The 20,434-nt window shown below is 45.7% G+C and overlaps 1 protein-coding gene across 2 annotated transcripts in view; it reads left to right on the top strand.

Annotated features, from left to right (window-relative positions):
• The window catches only part of NPHP1 (nephrocystin 1), a 708,547-nt gene that overhangs the window by 178,410 nt on the left and 509,703 nt on the right, over positions 1-20,434 (top strand). For both annotated transcript variants that reach the window (XM_085612188.1, XM_085612187.1), the window contains exon 6: positions 12,904-13,005. In XM_085612188.1, coding sequence (XP_085468314.1) covers positions 12,904-13,005 — 102 coding nt within the window. The remainder of the gene's footprint in view (positions 1-12,903; positions 13,006-20,434) is intronic.

Raw genomic sequence — 20,434 nt, 5'->3', positions numbered from 1 at the left:
AACAAAGGGAGCTGCGTGACTCTTTGGTAAACGGAGCTCTAGGTCCAGCAGGCTCTTTAGTCTGGGACTATTCGTTTTCTCCACAAATTGCTGATGAAGTGGGGCAAGGAGAAACCTCTAAAGATGTCGCCGGATTAGCCATAGTATCGCAAGGGGAAATTACCCTCTCTACCATCTATCAAAGTATAATGGCACATTGAGAGGAGACCAGGGTGGAAGGGCTTCGGGCACAGGGGGAGGTGCGCAAATTGCAGACTGCTGTGCGCAGAGTAGCAAAGACTTGTTTGGAGTTTGCAACTAGAATTGGGGAAGCCGAAACCAGAATCTCAGTATTGGAAGATGAACTGGCACAGCAGAAGGTCATTACTGAATCCTTGAAGTCTCAGAAAGGTGATAGAGTCTGGAAAATGACTGAATTGGAAAATCGTTCCAGAATGAACAATTTACGGATTTTGGGAGTACCCGAAGGATTGGAGGGCAAAGATGTTCGGCAGTTCGTAGTTGAACTCTTTTCAGAAGCCTTTCCAGAGCTTAAGCAATGGGACTGTAAAGTTGAACTACAGAGAGCTCATCGGTTCCCATTCAATCAACCGAAAAAAGTGGGGGGATCAATTGAAAGGCCAAGAGCAATATGTCTTAATAATTTTCTGCTACGAGAAGCAATTTATGATTTGGCACGACCAGTTAGGAAGAGAGCGGGCAAGGGATGTGAATGGTTTTTTCCGCCCTGATTTTATCTGAAATTCTAGCGAAGGATTTTTTTAGTACAATTTGAGGTGCATAAGGTGTTGTATTCGTATGACTGTTTGACGTCTGTGCTGCCCTTCCCTGCGGGCTTCCTTTCTTACATTTTCTTTTCTTCTCTCTGCACCCTTTCATTGTTAATACTGGAGGGAGGGGTCCGGGGGGTGGTCAACTATCCGCTTCCCATCTCAGAGGACCAAGGTCCTTATTCCTCATTCGGGAGGGGGGGGAGGGCTAGGTATGGGTGGGCATGGGGTGGGGTGGGTGTGTGGCAGGTGGCACTGTTGGTGTTTGATGTGTTTTGCTTATTATGGTTACGGTACTTGTCCTTATGTGAGAGATAATAATCTTTTTTTGTTGTCAAGAAACTTAGCACTGGGTATGGGCTGGTCTGACTTGAGCTGATATTTTTTAGATCCAATGATGACTGGTAGATTATGTATCTGTTCATGGAATATATGCAGTCTGAATGATAGGAGGAAAAGAGGGGTGACTGCTCAAATCTTGCAGGTTACGCATATTGATTTGCTCTGTTTACAAGAAAAACATATCCCTTGGAGTAATCGTGGGTGGTTGAGGGATCTGAGTTTGGAGGTGCTTGCCTGTACTAGACAAAGTACAACGACTAAAGGGGTAGCTATTCTGGCTAAGCATAGTCTAGGAGTTTGTAAGCAGATAAAAGAGGATAATCTGGGGCGGTGGGCCATAGTTGAAATTCTGGTCAATGTTTCATTATTGGCAGTTTGCTCTATTTACGGATCCAACCTAGATGACCCGGAAGTGATGCATTACCTGAGGGTTGAACTAGCATTATGGTCTCATCCCTTAATCCTTTGTGGAGACTTTAACTTACATTTAGATAGTTGTTTTGACATAACCAGTAATCTCCCATACAGGGGTAAAAAAGCAAAAGTCTTTAAAGCTACTCAAGGGTTAGTTAAGGAGCTTGGGCTGGTGGATGTGTGGTATAGGCACAAAAGAGATGATCCTGGAGTTACTTTTTAGTCAGCCCCACATAAAAAATTTGTGTCTGGATTATTTTTTTGTCTCTGTGGAAAAAGCTGAGAATGCTAAGATCGAGATCACACCCAGGGTTATCTCAGATCATAACCCGGTAATTTTAGAATTAGAAGTTAGCTCTAAGGTTCAACAAAAGTCCTGGACTTTTGTAAGAAAACTGCTGCTCGATTAGGTATATTGTGCGCACATTGGAAATTGTATTGAAGAGTTTTTTCAAATTAATAGGGACACAGCTTCTGATCCTATTGTATTGGATGCCTTTAAGGCCGGGGTACGGGGGAGACACTTAGCTATTCTTTATCTAATCAGCGGAAAATTCTCGGACATTAGGTTGGATTGAACAGCTAAGACCATTAGAAATAGAACTCAATGGGAAAATAACAAGGCATCTAAATAGTGAGGAAACTCACAAGGCTATTGCTATTTTAAAAATGAAAATTCATCAGCACTTTGCCGAGAAGTTAGCTGCCAAATTTGCCCTTTATAGGGATTAAGTATTTGAAATTGGGGAAAATACTGGTAGAATATTAGCAAAGAGATTGCAGCAAAGGGAAGTAGCTAATGGGATCTAGAGAATTAAGGATCATCTCAATCGGATTCAGGATTCCCCGGAAGAAGTTTTAGGCGTGTTTAGTAGGTATTATCATCATTTATATACAGAGGGAGAGATCATTGGTGGAAATGATATAATGCAGGAATTTAGTTTAGAAGTAGAGACAAACAAGGTCACACATGATCAGAACGAGAAATTGGCTTCACATATTACTTGGGAAGAAGTGGAGGGAGCCATAATGTCTTTAGCTACCGGAAAAACGGTAGGTCCAGACGGTATCCCCCTTGAATTTTTTAAGACCTTTCGGCAGGTGCTTCGACCAGAACTTATGCTATTATTCCAATCTGCCCAACGGGGTTCTGTTCCGGACTCCATGCGAAAAACCACTATTGTTTTTTTTTAAAAAGACAAACCTTAGCTGTACCCTTCTTCATACTGGCCTATTTCACTTATCAATTCGGATAGCAAAATCTTTTCAAATATTATGGCCTGTCGGTTAGGAAAGGTTATTACTCCTTTAGTTTCAGATTATCAGCATGGGTTTATTATGGGAAGGGATACAGCCGATCATGTGAGACGCGTAATAGCTCTTTTAGACTGGGCTCAGGCAACGGAGTCTCCGTTGGGGGTGATCCTGTTGGACGCCGAGAAGGCGTTCAACAGGGTCTCCTAGCGGTTCCTGTGGGATGTTATGCATTGAAAGGGGTTCTGCTCGGAATTTATCCAAGCAGTGAAGGCTTTATACATATGTCCAGAGGCAGTCATACGTATCTCTGGACAGGAGTCAAGACCATTCAGTATTAGCAGAGGTACCAGGCAGGGGTGCCCATGCTCCCCCCTGCTATTCGCACTTTATATTGATTTATTTCTTAATAAACTTAATTTGAGCACTGATATCAAACCGGTTAGAGTTCACAATACCGAGTATAGAGCATTGGCGTATGGCGATGATATTGTGGTTCTTACCAGTGACACTTCTTCAGCACTTCCTGTAATAAGGATTTTGGCTGAACAGTTTGGTAGATTTTCCGGTTATAAATTAAATATAGATAAAACTCAGATGCTTCATTCACGTACCAAGTTTCCGGCAAATCTACCAATTGTTACTATAGCAACATATTTGGGAATTATAATTACACCAGAAGTGGATCAGATCCCGGATTTGAATATTACACCGGTGATGTATAAAGTTAATAAAACCTTAGAAAGATTAGATCACTTACATCTCTCTCTCCATGGGCGTTGTAATGTTGTACAAATGCTGGTTCTTCCCAAATTTCTTTATATATTTAGAACAATCCCCCTTGAGTTTTCTGTTTCTTGTTTTACTATGTTAGAGCGGATTTGCTCCAGATTTCTTTGGAGTTTATAGGAGACCGAGAAGGGCATTTAAAAGGATGATCTTACCAAGAGACCGGGAAGGATGGGGTATCCCACATTTTTTGGTGTATTATTGGACATCTATGCTACAGCATATGGGCCCCCTCTTAGTCGGGGTTAAGGCGGAGATCCTGTTTTTTTAACAGACCATCGATTTATGATTTGGGGCTGGGGGACGAAGCCAATTGCTGTTTGGTTAGGATACTGGAGCCCAGTTACTACAAAAAGACCAAGTTCAAGACACTCAAGGCTGCGTATCTAGTTTGGAAACAGATTAGGCGAAAACTGAATGTCCCAAACCTTAATGTCTATACCCCTTTTACCGCTTCAGGCTTGCTCCCTACAATCTTTCGGGATCAAGTCATATTTAGATGGGGCTTGAAGGAACTTAGCTGTTTGAGTGATCTGTTTGATGGGGGTCAATTTCTGTCCTTTTCAAATTTGCAAGAGAAGTTCGGCCTAGCTAAACAAGACTTTTTTAAATATCTCCAAGTTCATAGCTTTCTGGGTCGGCTGGGGTCAGGGGCAGAGCTACAGCTGGCTGAAATTCCCCTGATCGAAAAAGTAAGGAAAAAAACTTCATTTGGACAGGTGCATCAACAGATATTGGAAATATTCCCGGATGATATTGATATATGGAATGTAAAATGGGAGAATAAGCTGGGGATCGTCTGTATAAATATAGAAGAATCTTTGGATTTGACGAACCAGATTTTAATGACTGGTAGACTAAGGAGCCAGCATTTTATGTTTCTTTTTGATTTGTACTATACCCCAGGGAAGATTGCTAAATGGGGGGCTTTGAAGGGGGGGTAAATGCAACAGGTGCGGACTACAAGCTGCAGACTCGGTCCATATGTTCTCCTCTTGTCCTAGACTAGGGTCTTTTATGCAAGAGATTGAGAATTTTTGGGGTACCATACTTGGAACATCAATAAGAATCACTGGGGAATCTGTAATTTTGGGCGTGGGATTTGATAGGGAGGGTAATTTAAGGTCAAAATCTATGATGGCTATTTTGTTCATTGCTATGGCGTTGGTTCGCTCATGTATAACCAACAAATGGATTAGTCCTGACCCACCTATCTTTATTTATTGGCGGTCAAGGTTACTAGCTATTTATAATTTAGAATCCTCAATTTGTAAGACCAAAGGGAGAAGAAAAAGGGCCTAGGGCTGCAAAATCTGGGCTCCTGTCACGGACTGGATACAGCAAATTTAGGGTAGGCTGTACAATAATCTGTTAAGTAGTACTAGTTGTCCGTATTCACTTATTATTACTGATGTCTATTTAATTGAGGGGCTTAGATATTTATGTTATAAGACTATTGGCTGTGTTTGAGAGACATTGTAATTTACTAATGAATTATTCAGTATTGTGCTGTGGACAGCCAGTACATACCGGGCAGTGTATCTTTTTTTGTTTGTTCCTGTTTATTATCGTCTTGAATGTACCGTAACCTTGTTTCTTTGGTATGTGCCACGTATAAAAAGGGAGAAAATTTAATAAAAACATTTAAAAAATACATATATTGTAGATAGTTCAAATTTCTAGCATTCTTGTTTTTTGCATTATATTACCCTGTTGTCAAGGTGTTTGCAGCCTGATATTGTTCTACTATTCCAGGCAGCGTCTCTAGGAACCAGTTTTTAGGAAATGAGAAAAGGTTAAGACTTACTTCTTAGAGGGGCCCTGAATCCCAAACGATGTTTCTGTCAACCAATTATAGAGAAAACGACTTCAGCATCCCAGCTTCTTGGTGTTGCAGTTTCCAGACACCCTCTTCCTGTCCTGTTATCCTACAATCAACACCTATATATCTTCCAAATCCAAATAGTCCAGCAGTGGGGGCTTCTGCATCCATGCCTGATGACCCAGTGTTTTTGGTTCAACACACACACCAGTGCTAAAAGCTGCTTGTAGGTCCTCCTCGAGTGCTTCACTCTCCTGACAAAGACGAGGAAAAGCCATTGCTTAGAATAACATTTCATTCAGAGATGGAGAGAAATGAATGATAACTAGAAATCTACTTTAAGGCTACTTTCCATGCCTTCTGTGAGCATTGTGTTGGATACTAGTTTCAAGGCTGGTTCCCAGTTTGGTGAAGCCATGATGATAAACATATTTGCCTAGTAGTTTACAGTGGTCGACCTTCTTTCGTAACTCATGCTTAGAAAATGCCCTATTTGTTGCACTGAAGGAGTTGGGACATAATTAAAAGTTACTCGCCGTAGCTACTCTTGTATACATAGTTCTACACATCTTTCATTCATGTCAATCACCTTCCTTACAGGTTGTAACTCTGAGCGAAATTCTGGCAGAGAAATAAGACTTGTATTAGAGAAGCTCCATGGGTGAGACGGGCTTGGATCTAGGGTGGATGTTTTCACCCACTCTGTCTGTTAGCATCATAGGTTTATAGGACTGTCCTATAGCAGAATGTCCTATACAGATGCGTAGGAGTGTGGAAGTTACTACAGGTAGTAACGTTTATGGAATGTGTTATTACAGTGGTCGAAGTGGGCGGGATCGGCAGGGCACGGCGTGCCCTTACTTCTTCAATTCCAGGGATTGCGTTCCCCTACTTTTTTATTTTGAAAATGCGTCCCAGGACGCAAGAAATTACCATCACTTACAAATAAAGCTCGGCGTTCCTGGAGTGTTCCTGGCGTTCGAGGGCGGGCGCAGAGAAGTAACAAGACTGCCTTTTCCTTCTCGCCCAGAGAAGAAAATAGTGTCCACTTCTGCTCTGCCGCTTCAGCTGCCCCCCGCCCCACTCTTTCCTTCTTCCCTCTCTTTCTGTCTAGCAGTTCTTATCTTACTGAAAACCGATACTTCAAGACCGGGTTTTCACACTTTCCTCTCCTTTCTTTTATTTGCTCCCCTGTGAAATGGATCCAAACAAGAAAAATTTTTTTGCTGGAAATGTCGCATTTTAATTCCAAAGTGCAGCATCTGGAATAAAAGGTTAAAAATACGAAAAATAACTAAATAAATTAAGACGGAGTGGTAGCAAACTGGCCAGATTGATTTTATTTACACCCAAACACATTAGCGCCCCTTTTACAGAGTTTGCCAATGAAGCGCTATTTTTGTTTAAAAACAACTAGTCACAACGATGAAGGTTTCCTGCTCTGTGTGCACCCAATGGGTATATAAAATACAAGCAATCTCAATTAATCAAATCGTCACTTTTAAATCCACTGTGAATTGCTTTTTCGTATTCACTTCCGCAGTCCCTGGGACTGAGGAAGTGTTCTAAGTATGGGTGTCTGTATGTGAAGACTCCTATGAATAAGAAAAAGCAATTCACAGTGGATTTAAAAGGGACGATTTGAACAAATAAGAGCCCTGATGATGTCCCTATAGGGACGAAACGCGTTGGCTGGGGTTACGTAAAATATGGTCACGGTTGCCTAGATTTTATAATCAACATATTGGATATGCACGAATTATGAATGTATACAAGAAAAAATCTCTTCAGAAATTTGTTGTAAGAAGAAAGATTCTGAATTTTGCAATATACTCGCTGGATATATAATAACCACGACAATGATGTTGGAGTAATCCATTTGAAAAATATTCAAGTACTTTAATTAAGGAATCGTATTGGAAGAAGATCGTTTGGACTACATCCTTTGATTGCAATATTTAATTGCTGGGATAGTTATTATTGTTGTTCCGCTCCTTCTGACATTCGCTATTTTTGTTTTCTTGTCTTTGTTTTCCCTGGGCTTGCAACTAGTGCAGCAATCCTGGAGGTACTGCAAAGTGTGGATTGGAAAACAAAATGTGTACTGCGGCTCTGCATCCAGGGATGTAGTCTTTTTACCATTCTGCTTGTTTTGTAAGGATATAAGCAATGGACATTGAAATGGGTCCATTTAGGGCCCTGTAGTCATGTCCTTAACTTTTCAGGCAAAAGCACTCACTGATTTCTGAACAGTGAGTGTAAACGCGTTAAGGTAACCATGTTGTTTCTGCTTACATTTCACATGGTTTGCTAAATTTTGCATTCCCTATGAGGGTTTGCTTTTTCCAGGATGTTACTTTTTTTTTTTAGGCCGCATATTGCTCTTGTCTAGTGCGTCATTTAAATTGAGCCGCATCCAGGTGTTTACAGCCGGCAGCAATAGGGTTGTAGTTTTAGAGTTTTTCTCATTGAGGCAGTATGGTGTTCAGTGGGGGAGAGGATGTGGCACTATGGCCAGAGCTACAGAATTTGGAACTGGGGAACCAGGTTCAGCCTTAATAACCAGTCCACCTGACCACTCTCCTGAGGGAGCACATTCCTATGCTAGACCTTAGAAGGCTGCGCAAGAGCTTAGAAGCCCTGGTGCCTTAGCACCAGCAGGTGGACCCTTGCAGTGGCAAGTGTTGGTTAAGTTTCAAGGTTTGTCCACCACAATCGATACTGAAGTTCGCCTCCAGTCTTTCAGACGGGACTATGAAGAAGCATACCCTAGAGCGACAGTGACTCTGTCACTGAGGTCACAGGACACTTGAGAAGGGCCAGCTCTAGGGCAGTGCAACCGCTGTGACCGCACCAGGTGCTGACTTTGGGTTGAGGCATTATGTTTGCAAGTATATTAAGGTTTTAAAAGCGCTTGCTGCCTCCTTCCTGGCCTCCAGCAATTTTCGGCAACAATAAAAATGTCATGATGACTCTGGTGTTAATGTTCTTCCTAGAGAAAGATCATTTTGTCTAGTGGAAGTTTTGATTCATGGAAAGGTAGCTCAGAGGGTTAATGTGCCCTCTGCAAAGAACATGTACCATGCAGATTGTAAGAAGTTGGCCTGGTATATGCTGTCCACTAGTTATAGTGGGCACCTTGTACCAGTCCAAACCACCCTTTTTGATGATAGGTTTAAAGACAACCTTTATTGAAAGCTATCCGAGTGGTAGCTATGGAGAGCAGCCTTCAGGCTAAGTCTTGAAGGAGTGTAAAGCAGCTTGGTTTACCAGATTATAACCTCTTGAATTACTAAATGAAAGGAGATCCACACAAGGTATATATAAAATATATGTATTTATTTCTAAACACTCACTACTAATCTCTTTATGAGATTAGAGTCCAAGATACACAATAATACAGTTCTAAAACGACAGTAAATAGCACAATATACTTGGGTCCCGGGGCGGACCAAACCATATATTAAGAAAGTGGTATAAGAACCACGCCTTGACTAGACACAGTGCCTAGAGCACGTAGAATTGCTGGGATCCCAAGGAACCACGAAAGGTAGTGACACAGGAGACCCAAAGAGGACGTGTGCAGTGTGAGAACACAGGCGTGAGCCCCGTACTATTCTATGGGAAAGTCGCTGTTGGAATTTTAGAAGTTAAGGACACTTAGGAGAGGACTTTGAGCAAACCCCTTTAGATTTAGGCCAGCACCCACGGGCGCACCGGAGTACTGGAGTTACCTCACCCAGGGAAGCTGGGTGCATAGTTGTCAAATGGTGTCGGGAATCGTTGTTGATTTCAATAGCGATCTGCTGCAAAGTGCTGCTGCTGGGAAGGAGAAAAGTGTCCGGTGTGATCCAAGCCTGGATCGAAGATCAGAAGAACCTGAAAGCAGAGGGGACAGAGTCTGGGTCACTTGCCAGTGACCAGGGGCACGATAGACGAATGCCCAACGATGTCGGGTGATTCAGGTGCAAAAAGGCGAAGCTTGACTCTGCAGCCCCGAGGACCAGGAGGTGTCGACGACAACCAGGAGCTGGATTCGAGCTGTCCCACGAAAGATGCTGCGGTGTCGGTGCTCGGATTGAACACAACAAGCCTTGGCAACAGCAACCCACGCAGGAAGAGAAAAGATGCTTCGGTGCTGACCAGCAAGGTTCTGGGGACTCCCCAAGCAATGGAGAGTCAGGGCACGTCTGGAGCAACCAGGTAAGCCCAATTAGAATTAAAGTTGCCTTCACAGGGACCCACCAGTCGACGGACTAGGGATCGCGAAGGGACCTCGAGAGAAAACACAAAGTGCCAGCTCAAAGAACACTCGTGGAGTGTAGGCGAGCAATCTTCAGTGCAAATGCTGCTCGGGGTCAGGGCTACAAGTAACTCAAAGCTCAGCTGCAGGAGTCGTTGGAAAGCTGATGCTTCTGCAAAGTGGCGCGGTGGCCAGGGGTTCGGGTTGCACGGTCCCCACGAGGGATATGGGTCTCAGACTTGCTGTGGGCACTGATCAACCTCTATGACCACGGAAACCCACCTCCTGTGTTGCAAAATTCTTCGGAGTCCGGTGGGAGCTTTGGAGATGCAAACCGGTCAGGTGTCTTTGGTGCCTGCCTTGCAGGGGAGTAACTCCTTTACTCCAAAGGAGATTCTTCACTCATTTAGTTCAATGTAGATCGTCGAAGTTCCTGGATTCAGTATCAGAGTTTCGTCCAGGTGTAATCTAAAGTCCTGTAGCCAGGGGTTCCTTTCTTATACCCAAGGAAGGGGTGGGACAAACTCTAGGCATCCACCTATTGGAGGGTCAGGAAAGAGGGGTGGCTGCACCCATTTCCTTTGTCCAGTTCCGCGCCAGAGCAGGGGCTGGTAACCCCTGCAACCGGTTTGAGCTGGACTATGCACAGGGACACTAACTGTGCCCCCAGTGCTGAACTTCAAAGCACTCTTGGAGTGCACCCACCCAGCCCCAATACATTAAAGCCTGTGTGGGAGGTGGTGACCCCTCCCTGTGACAGGAAACCTATTGTCCAGGCCTCCCCTGCCGGAGTTTCGTCCAGCAGCAGGAGGGCAGACTCGTGTCTGTGGCTGGCAGCATCCATTTTGTGATGCCAGGGCTCCGTTAGCTGGTACCGGGTATACAGGTGCTGTCATGTCTCTCCCTCTAGAAGGGTGGGATCATACTCCCACACCAGTTACTAGTGTGGGGGTATGATTCCAAAGTGTTTGACACCAAACACGACATGTTTCCGTGCAGCCATCCCAAAGTTAGCATTTACCGTTTGGATATAATGCACTTAAGAGTGTATGGTTTGGCTGCATCACAAACAACCCCAGAATAAAGGTTCAGAAGGCTGCAGAGGGGCTCTGCTCAGGCATGGGCACCCTCTCACATAAAACACAGCATTCTGCTTTCAGGATTGGTAAGGCCTGCCATGGGGGTGACTGATAGGTTTATATGTGCAGTGATATGGAGAAATATAGTGAACCTATATCACAGTAAGGGGTGCATGCACCACCTGACCCAGGCTGCAGTAGCAGGCCTGTGGTGTAATTTTGGAAGGCTTCCCAGGGGTGGCACAATACATGCTGCAGCCCCTGGTAGGCCTCTGGGGTACCTATGCCCTTGGTACATAGTATACCATATACTAGGGACTTATACCCCAGAATCCAATCTGGAGGGTACCTATGGTACTTGTAATCAATTTAAGGGAGAAAGCAGATAGGTTGGGGTCCAGAATAGCAGGATCCCAGCCAGACTAAGTCAAAAACCAGCAAAACACCAGGAAAAAAGAGGGGGCAACCATGCAGTCAGATTCCACCTTCCTACACAGATCACAAAGTGCACATAATGTAAATAGGTCAGTGGGCTACTGCTTTTGTCAGAGAGATCCTTTTGTTACTTGCAGTTTATAAGTAAAAATCCTAACATACAACAGTGAGCTATTAACTTTCATCTAAGAGCTGCATACAAACTGCAAGGTATAAATTAGAGCGTTGTGTTTCCCCCCCCCCCCCCAGTCTTTGATTATCCTAATGTTGCAAAAAGTGTTCTTTTGGACAGAAATCAATTCTGATTATTAAAGAGAACCCCCAACCATGGTATTACGTTTTAAATTCTGAGTTTATATTTCTCCAGACCAATCACTATTTAACTATACGACCTACTAGTATGGTTGTCATGTGGCTCCTACACCTTGGAGTTCTTAGTCTTATGTAACATTTTCTATACAGTGATTTACACACATATTGATTGTCTCTGAGTAATGTGTGTGATGTAAAGTGCTCTGACACCCTACACTGGTATGAGTGGCGCTGTAAATCAAATTAAATGCATCTGAGAGAGAGTGTGGTTATGGAGACTTGAAGGGCACTGTTAAAGGCTGGTAGTGAGGGAATCCATGGCAGAGGTGTTCATTAGGGAGTAATAACAAACATTAATACACAGATCACCACCAGTGCAAAGGCCGGCCCAGCCCTTGAGACCAGTCTGCCTCACCCATAGTTAGCTCCATTGGCCTTGTTTCAGAAGTAGTAGCTGCAGCTCACCAGGGATTTGCAATGCAGACTTTGCACGCACACCAAACTAAGTCCGCAAACTTCAGTCTCTCTGCTTCATTCACAAGCACTCTTACCATGTGCTGCTTGCTGTGGGGCCACTGGAATTAAATATGCAGCAAAGGAGGATAAAATTATGCCGCAGTGTTGACTAAATTATGCATTAAAAAAAGGCTGCAGCGTAATGCAGTATATGTGCTGATATTTTTTCATTTTGACATGTGTACACATGCTAACAGTCTCTGGAAAGATTTTGCCTTATTAGTACCAGTGTAACATACAAATGCAACAGTGAGAAAGGTGATCAGTCAACCTTTGCAATAAGCCATCCACTCACAGGAAAACAATTCACATTTTTTATTAACTTTTGATACGTTTGAGCTATAAACAATTTATTAGTTTAAATGGTCAGATTATGCAGCGGATCTGGCATTAGGAGGCAAATATGGCAGAGCCATAATGATATAGAAAAGATTTGCAAACTAGGATATTTTGCCATTCATGTTTGAACTGCTGTTTTGGAAAAAGGGAGAAGTGCTGATGACAAACTCCATGGCTCAGCAACAAATGGCTTGCGCTTCCACATTTTATCGTATTTGGGACATTCTGTGATTAGAAGCATATCCCACTTTGTGAATGTGTTTTAATGTCAATAACTCATTATAATCTTATATAATCATGTGTATCCATTGGTTGATTAAACTGGGCAGTGAAATGCCAAACAAATACTACAAATTGGGATGTTTGTGCATTCTGGCCACACCTCTGGCTCCGCCCACTGAGCCAATCCTTGGGTTATTCCCGCCCTCTCATTCTCCGCCCACAGTTCCCCTACTTTTTTTCCCCCACTTCGACCGCTGAATGTGTATCATGTTTCGGCTTCAGTGCAAAATGAAAATGCAGTTGATTAATTTATTAAGACCATAAAGCTATCTCATGTTTGACTTTTGTTTTTCTTTTACATTGAAGAAAGGTGAATTGTTGCACATACTCGATAAGAGACCGGATGGCTGGTGGGTTGCTGAAAATAACAAAGGAAAGAAAGGCCTTGTTCCCAAAACGTACCTTCAGGTGAGTACACGGTGGTCGTTCAGCTTTTCGTGACTAGCTCATATTTTCATTTAATCCTAAATTTGTTTTTGTTCACTCGCCGGCACCAACAAGCGCTGTGGGTGTATGCATACTGTATAAGCCACACATAACTTCAACTAGCCCTCGTGGTATCATGCAGCGTTACTGGAAATGCACATCACGTATGGTCATGCTCACCGGACTTCAGCCCCCCCCCCCCCCCCACCCCGTCATGTGTGTCAGCCCGGCTGAGACAGCCTCGCGGGCTGGCGTCCGTCTAATTGCAGCAGGACCCGAGTACTTCACAGGTCTTTAAAAGACCATTTACTCGTTATGAGGCTATTGTTGTGTTTACACCCCTTCTTACAGTCACTCTGCCTATGGCTGGAAGACTTAGCACCCCCCCCCCCCCAAATCTTTTTCAGATCCCCCCCCCCCCCCCCCCCCCCCCCCCGAAATTTGGCTCTAGTTGCCCGCCTGCGTAGGATCAAACAAATATAATGCCTGGGCAACTCGGAGCACGTGCCTTTCGTGTACTTCCTTCCCCGGCCTGCGCTCCTTAACCCCACTCCCTTTCGGACAATAATAGTACGATAACCTTTCCCTCTGTCTTCTTTTGGATTACCTAATTTTCACATCTCATGCCCTCAATCATTTGTTTGCAGTGTGCACATTTAGTCGTCTTTCCCATATAATCATGAAATAGCAAAACATATTAACATTTTCCTTTAAAGACGCGCAAACATCTGATTCTCGGTCGTGAGCTGTCTGTTTCTGTACCTATTCCTGATGCACTTTTTCAAGAGAAATGTATTTGACAAATTAATTTTCGCCAAATGCATTGTTTTCTTTAAATCCAGTTAGAATGTAAGGAGGCGTTGATTGATATGCAGTTAGTTTCTGTCCCACTACATACGTGTCTTTAGTATAGTGCGCTGAAGTGTCCACAGGGTGGTGGTATTGTACTACCCTTTGACTCAACATTTGTGACGCAAAATGATGTACGGAGACAGTAGAGATTCACGGAGAGGCAACATTTCTGAATATATTTTAAAATGTCTATGGGGAAACCGAGGTGAAAAATAATTTCAATATTTTTAGACCGATGCGGAAAATGTTGAAAAAAGAACATCCAACGGAACTTATGAGTCTAGCCAGACTCATAAGAACGTTCGGGATGGAGGTAGTCTCTTATGCAGATGACACCCAAATACTCGTCTCTCTCCCCCTTTCAGATGTGCAAACCGCCTCCAAGTTTAGATCTTGTATGGAGGCGGTCGGTCATTGGATGATCCAGAACTCCCTTAAACTGAATGGGGAGAAGACTGAGGTGATGGTGTTTGGAGGGAAAGAAAACATCTGGTCAGCCAATTGGTGGCCTGACTCGCTGGGAATCTGTCCTTCCCCCACTACATCTGCTAAGAATCTCGGGGTGCTGATAGACCCTGCTCTTGATTTGAACAAACAGGTGAGTAGGACCATCTCCACCTGTTGGGGTCTGATCCACACTCTTCGCAGGATCAGGAAATACCTTTCCTTGCAGGCCAGAAAGCAAATTGCTGTCGCACTTATTGGTTCACGTTTGGACTACTGTAATGCGTTGTATGCGGGGCTAAATAGGAGCCTCCTACAACGCTTACAGGTAGTTCAAAATGCTACAGCCAGATTTGTTCTGGATATCCCCAGACGCTCTTCGGCCATGGAGGCTAGGAAAACGCTGCACTGGCTACCGGTGGAACTTCGTATACGGTTTAAGATCCTATGTATGACATACAGAGCATTTGCCAAGAATAACTGTAGGAAGGTGGATATCTGACTATGGTTACCCCCAACTTTTTGCCTAGTGTCTAGCTGGTTTTTCGACTTAGTTGGCCTGAGATCCTGCCATTCAGGGTCCCAGGCTGTCTGCTCTCTCTGTAAAATGGATTCCATGTACCCTAGGTACATTCCCAATTGGTAAGGATCACCTTATTGGACCCTGTACAGTGTACCCTAGGTACCCAGGGCATAGGTGTACCCTAGGCCTCCCAGGGGCTGCAGCATGTATTATGCCACCCCTGGTCTGGCCTTCCAATCAGACACAACTGGCTGATCACTCAGCTGGGGCAAGGTCGTGTAATCACCCCTTGCTTAGGTGTAGTATTCCTATACCTACCCTATATATAGACACATGTGTACCTATCAGTCACTCCTATGGCAGGCCTTGACAATCCTGGAGGCAGAGTGCTTGGTAACATGTGAGATGGTGCTCTAGCATGAGCTGAGCCTGTCTGCAGCTTTCGGAACCATGTCCTTATAGCTGTTCTATGATATAGCCTACCATATACTCTTAAAGTGCCTTATAATCTTAGACGGTTATGGTAACTATGGTTTGGCTTTATCAAAACATGTCGTGTAAGGTGTCTAACACTCGGGAATAATACCCCCATGCCATTTCTGGCGATGAGGATATTATTCCTCCCTTCTAGAGGGAGAGACATGTTAAAATCCTATTTTGCTGTGCAACCTCTGACCAAAGCCTCAGCATCACAAAATGGATGCTGCTGCCACGACACAAGTCTGACCTCCTGCAGCTGGGAGTGATCCCAGCCAGGGAGGCCTGGACAATAGGTTTCCTGCTTGGGGAGGTGCTAGCACCTCCCCAGACAGCCTTTAGTGTATTGGGGCAGGGTGGGCTGAAAGGAATGAGACATGCCTGGGGCACACAAGGTGTTCCTTGCATAGTCCAGTTCAAACCGGTGCTGGGGCACTCCAGCCCCAGCTCTGGCGCGAAACTGGACAAAGGGAAGTGGGTGTAACCACCCCCTCCCAGGTCCCACCCATAAGGCGTGACCTAGCAGGTAGCCCCAGCCCCCCAGATTAGTATAAGAGTGGGAGTTGGGCCTCAAGACTTTAGATTATCCTGAACCTGCAAAACTGAACAGAAACTCTGGACCTTCGACATTCGACGAAAGAAGAAGACTGAAGAATCTCCCTTGTGGCCAAGGAGTGGCTACCCTGTGCAAACAGGCACCATCAAGTGACTACCCTTTGCTTTGCGAGACGTTCGACGAGGAACCGACTGCAGAGCCCGACCAGAGCCTTGATTTCCAGACTTCTCCGACCCTCATCCACATCTGCAGCAGAGCTGAGATCCGTGGAGGCGACGAGCGACGTGGGACCGGCTACCTGGGAAAAGTGGCTAGTAACTTACAGCGCAGCTTCTGAGGCACCCTCGAAGTTGTGCACCGGGGATTGAGAAGCCCCACCCCCAAGCACCATCTGCACCGAAGATCAGCCCCCCACACTCCACGAGTCCTGCGTGGGGCCCTTCAGCATTTTCCTGCTTGCCGCGTTGTCCGGTTGCTTGCCCGCTGGCTAGTGGCCTTTGTGACGACGCTCCCTGAAATCTTCTGCGCTGGTTTGGCTCCTCCAGACTGGCTCCCGCTTCTCTGCAAAGAAGAAGCACCCCAGACCCTCCTGGTCTGCACCAGAAGCAAGTCCTTTGTTCTTCGTGGGTTCCGCTTGCCAAGGCTTGGTGAGTCCTAGTCCAACTTCGACGCCGCCGACAGCAAGAGCCTTCGTGGGACAGCTCGCCTCCTGGTCCTGGTCGCCCTCGACGCTTCCTGGTCCTCCTGGCTGCAGCGACAAGCTTCACCTTCACCTGCAACTCTTCACGACATCGCCTGGTTCCTTCCTGGTTCCACGTGGTCACTGGCTAGTGACCTTGACTCTGTCCCCTCTGCTTGCAGGTTTCTTCTCTTCTTGATCCCAGGCTTGGGATCCACCGGACACTCTTCACTGACTGCCTGTCAGCATCTTTTCTTCAGGCATCCATAGGAGTCGACGACGAAACCCGACGCAACTTCACCCCTATGCACCCGCAGCCTGTGGGCTAGGTAACTTGGGTACTCCGGTGCTCATCAGGATAGTGACTATCCTAGTGTCTAAGTTTCAAGTCTCAACTTCCTAGCTACTCCGGAAGTGTCCTAAATCTGTCTATTTCTAAACTGTACTATTGCTAGTGACTTTTACGCATTACGCGTGAGTGTTTCCACTCTGCACACGAATCCCGTGGGCCTCCCACTTCCTATCCTGTGGTAGTCTAGTGTAGCCCCAGCGATTCCCTAGGCCTAGGCCTACTCTATTTCCGTGACAGTGGTTCTTATACCACTTACTTAGTATATGGTTTGCGTGGCCCCTAGGGCCTAACTGTATTACTTACCTGTGTGACTTACTGTATGCATTAATAAGACTGTGTTGTACTTACCTCTAATCTCATAAAGAGTGCTGAGGGTTTTCTTAGAATAAATACACTTTATTTTATATATATATCTGTTGTGGTGTCCTTTCATTTGGTATTCAAGGGATTATATATGGTATCACAGCTGGCTTCACATGCCATTCAGAGTTTAGCCTAAGACTGCTCTTGTCCATGCTACCACTAGGATAGCTGGTCTATAAGGTTGACTTTACAACCAATCACCATAAGGGTATTTGGACTGATATAGGGTGTACACTAGAACTAGTGACATCATACATCAGGCCAACTTCTCACATTGGTGAGCAGCGGTTGGGATCTGAGCTTGCTGTTGTAATACCATTATAATCTTGAGATACTAAATTGGAAGATCACACAGATATTGTCTAGGTACATATAACATAGTCTAGTATACTTAAGTCCTACTGGACTTAGTGGTTGTAGGTTGAAGGAAGTAACACACCCTGACTACAACTACTAGAGAGGTTTAGTAGAAACAACTAGTGTAGGTAGGTGCACACACCACACCCTCACTAGAGTCATGCCCCTGAATGGAGATCACACTGATGCTCCCTCAGGAGAGGAGAATCCTAGACAGGTTCCCTCTAGGTATGATACATTCACATTCCAGGAGATGAGACACTTGTGTACCTCCAGAGGAATAAAACAGGGTGCAAACCCTACCCTTAGACAGCTAGTGGAGCTTCTGGAGGCCTATGATGCTGAAAGAGCTGCCAGGGATGGTGCCATAGCTGTAGATAGGGGTCTACCCACCACAGAGGAGTCAGATGGGCCTTCAGATGGGGAGGTAGACAGCCAGGGCCAAGTAAGGAGACTTAGCCAGGCTAACCTAAGCTTACATGGGAGTTTGCATGGGGTCCCCCCATACAGACCCCCAAGTAGGCTTTCACAGAGAAACAGGAGGGACAGATCCCCTTCAGTGGAATCCATCCACTCCCATGTTTCTAGCATCTCTAGTGCTTCCTCTCACAGGGGAATGAGTTCACCTGAGAGAAAGGAGCATAAAGCCAGAATGAGGGAAGCTAATCTGAGGATTCAGAGGGAAGAAATTGCCCTTGCCAAGGAGAAGCTTGCTCTGGCTAGAGAGCAAAAATTGTGTGGGTCAGAACCCACTGGTGGCAGCAACATTCCTAGAGATAGGGATAGGTCTTATGACCATAGAAACCTAAGCAAGATAGTCCCCCCATATCAGAATGGGGATGACATCCACAAATGGATGACTGCTTTGGAGAGGGCCTGCAAAGTACAGCAGGTACCCCAAAGTCAGTGGGCAGCTATCTTGTGGCTCTCCTTTTCTGATAAAGGTAGAGACAAGCTCCTCACAGTCAGTGATGAGGATGCAAACAATTACAAAGTCCTGAAGAGTGCTCTGATAGATGGGTTTGGCTTAACCACTGAGCAATATAGGTTGTTGTTCAGAGACACCCAGAAGACACAGACACAGGACTGGTCTGATTTTGTGGATTGTGCCACTAAGGCTTTGGAAGGTTGGTTAACTGGCAGCAAGGTGCAGGACTATACAGGATTGTACAACTTGATTATGAGGGAGCAGATCCTTAGTAATTGTCAAAACCAGCTTCTCCATCAACACCTGGTAGACTCAGATTTGACCTCTCCCCAAGAATTGGGAAAGAGGGCAGATAAATGGGTCAGGACCAGGATTAGGCCTAAAAATCAGGGTGGTGACCAAAAGAAAGATACCACCAAGCCTCAAGAGAAGGGTGGGGATAAAGCAAAAGAGAAATCTTCCTCAGGGCCCCAAAACTCCACACAGGGTGGTGGGTCCCAAGCTCCCTCCTCTTCCACAGTTAAAAAGCCTTACTGCCATGTGTGTAAAACACCTGGGCATTGGAAAACTGACAGCAGTTGTCCACAGGCTAAAAACAAAACTGTTCCTCCAACTACTCCTGTCACACCACCTATTACTGTCAGCAGTAATCCCCCAGGTGGTGGGAGTGCCCCCAAAAATTTGGTTGGGTTTTCTTGGGGAACACAGGGGGATCCTGGCTTAGCCAATTCCCCTGCAGCAGCTACTCTTGTCTGTGATGGTGGCATGGGGTTTGCCAACTTCACTGCCTGTCCCAACACTTTGGGTAGGTACAGACAGGAACCCTACATCAATGGTAGAAAAGCTGAGGCCTACAGAGACACTGGAGCTAGCATCACTATGGTGGCCCATAGGCTAGTTCCCTCTGAGCAGCTTTTGCCTGGTTTCTCATACCAGGTAACTAACATTGATGGCAAACAAAATAGGCATCCCATGGCAGAAGTATGTCTCAGCTGGGGAGGGGTCACTGGCCCTAAAAGGGTGGCAGTGTCTCCAACCTTGCCTGTGGACTGCTTGCTGGGGAATGACTTGGAACTCTCAGCTTGGGCTGGAGTTGAACAAGACACCCATTCCAAAATGGTAGGCCTTTCCAAAAAGGGTAGTGGGGTTGTGCCAGTCACAACCCCTGTCCAAGTAGCTTTCCTCCCTGAAAAGGTTGGAAGGGCAGTGGTAGCCACAGCCCAGGCACAGACAGACTTCCCTGTAGGGACTGACAGAGCTGTGACAGTCACAGCTCAAACACAAACTGAGTGCCTTCCTGAAAAGGTTGGCAAGGCTGTAATGGTCTCAGCCCACACTCAGACTGATATAGGTGTAGTGAAGCCTGAAACAATGGATCACTCCACACAGACAGAGAGTAGTGGGGAGGAAGAAAAGTCTCCCTCCCCCCAGACATTAGGAAAAGGTCAGCCTCCTCAGGGATCTGACCTCACCCCTTGTGAAGGAACTGCCCCAGAGGTAGCCAGGCCTGGCCTGGCAGAGCCTCTGATGTCAGTGGCCCCTTCCAAGGTGGGACCCAGTCTGGTGCAGGTAGCCTGCCTCTCTCTACCCTGCCTCAGTCAGCCCAGGGCTGCAGAGGTCAGGGAGGCCAGTGGACCCCAAGAGGGCCCCTGTCCACAAGAACCCCCCCTTCAAAAGAATGAGGATTGCCTGGTTAGTTGCCCTAGCCAGGTGATGGGTAAAAACATTCCTGAGGGATCCCCTTCACAGGTAGTTAGGGACCTCCCCCAGAGGGATTCTGTTGGGCACAGGCAAACCTGGGACCTTAGGGCCCCAAACCTGACCTGTCCCTCCAGTCAGCCCACAAAAGGGACCCAGCCTCCAGCTTTAGGTAGCCAGAG

This window comes from Triturus cristatus, chromosome 6 (assembly GCF_964204655.1).
Source record: "Triturus cristatus chromosome 6, aTriCri1.1, whole genome shotgun sequence".
NCBI classification, from domain to species: domain Eukaryota; kingdom Metazoa; phylum Chordata; class Amphibia; order Caudata; family Salamandridae; genus Triturus; species Triturus cristatus.
This window is presented reverse-complemented; position numbering and strand designations above follow the sequence as displayed.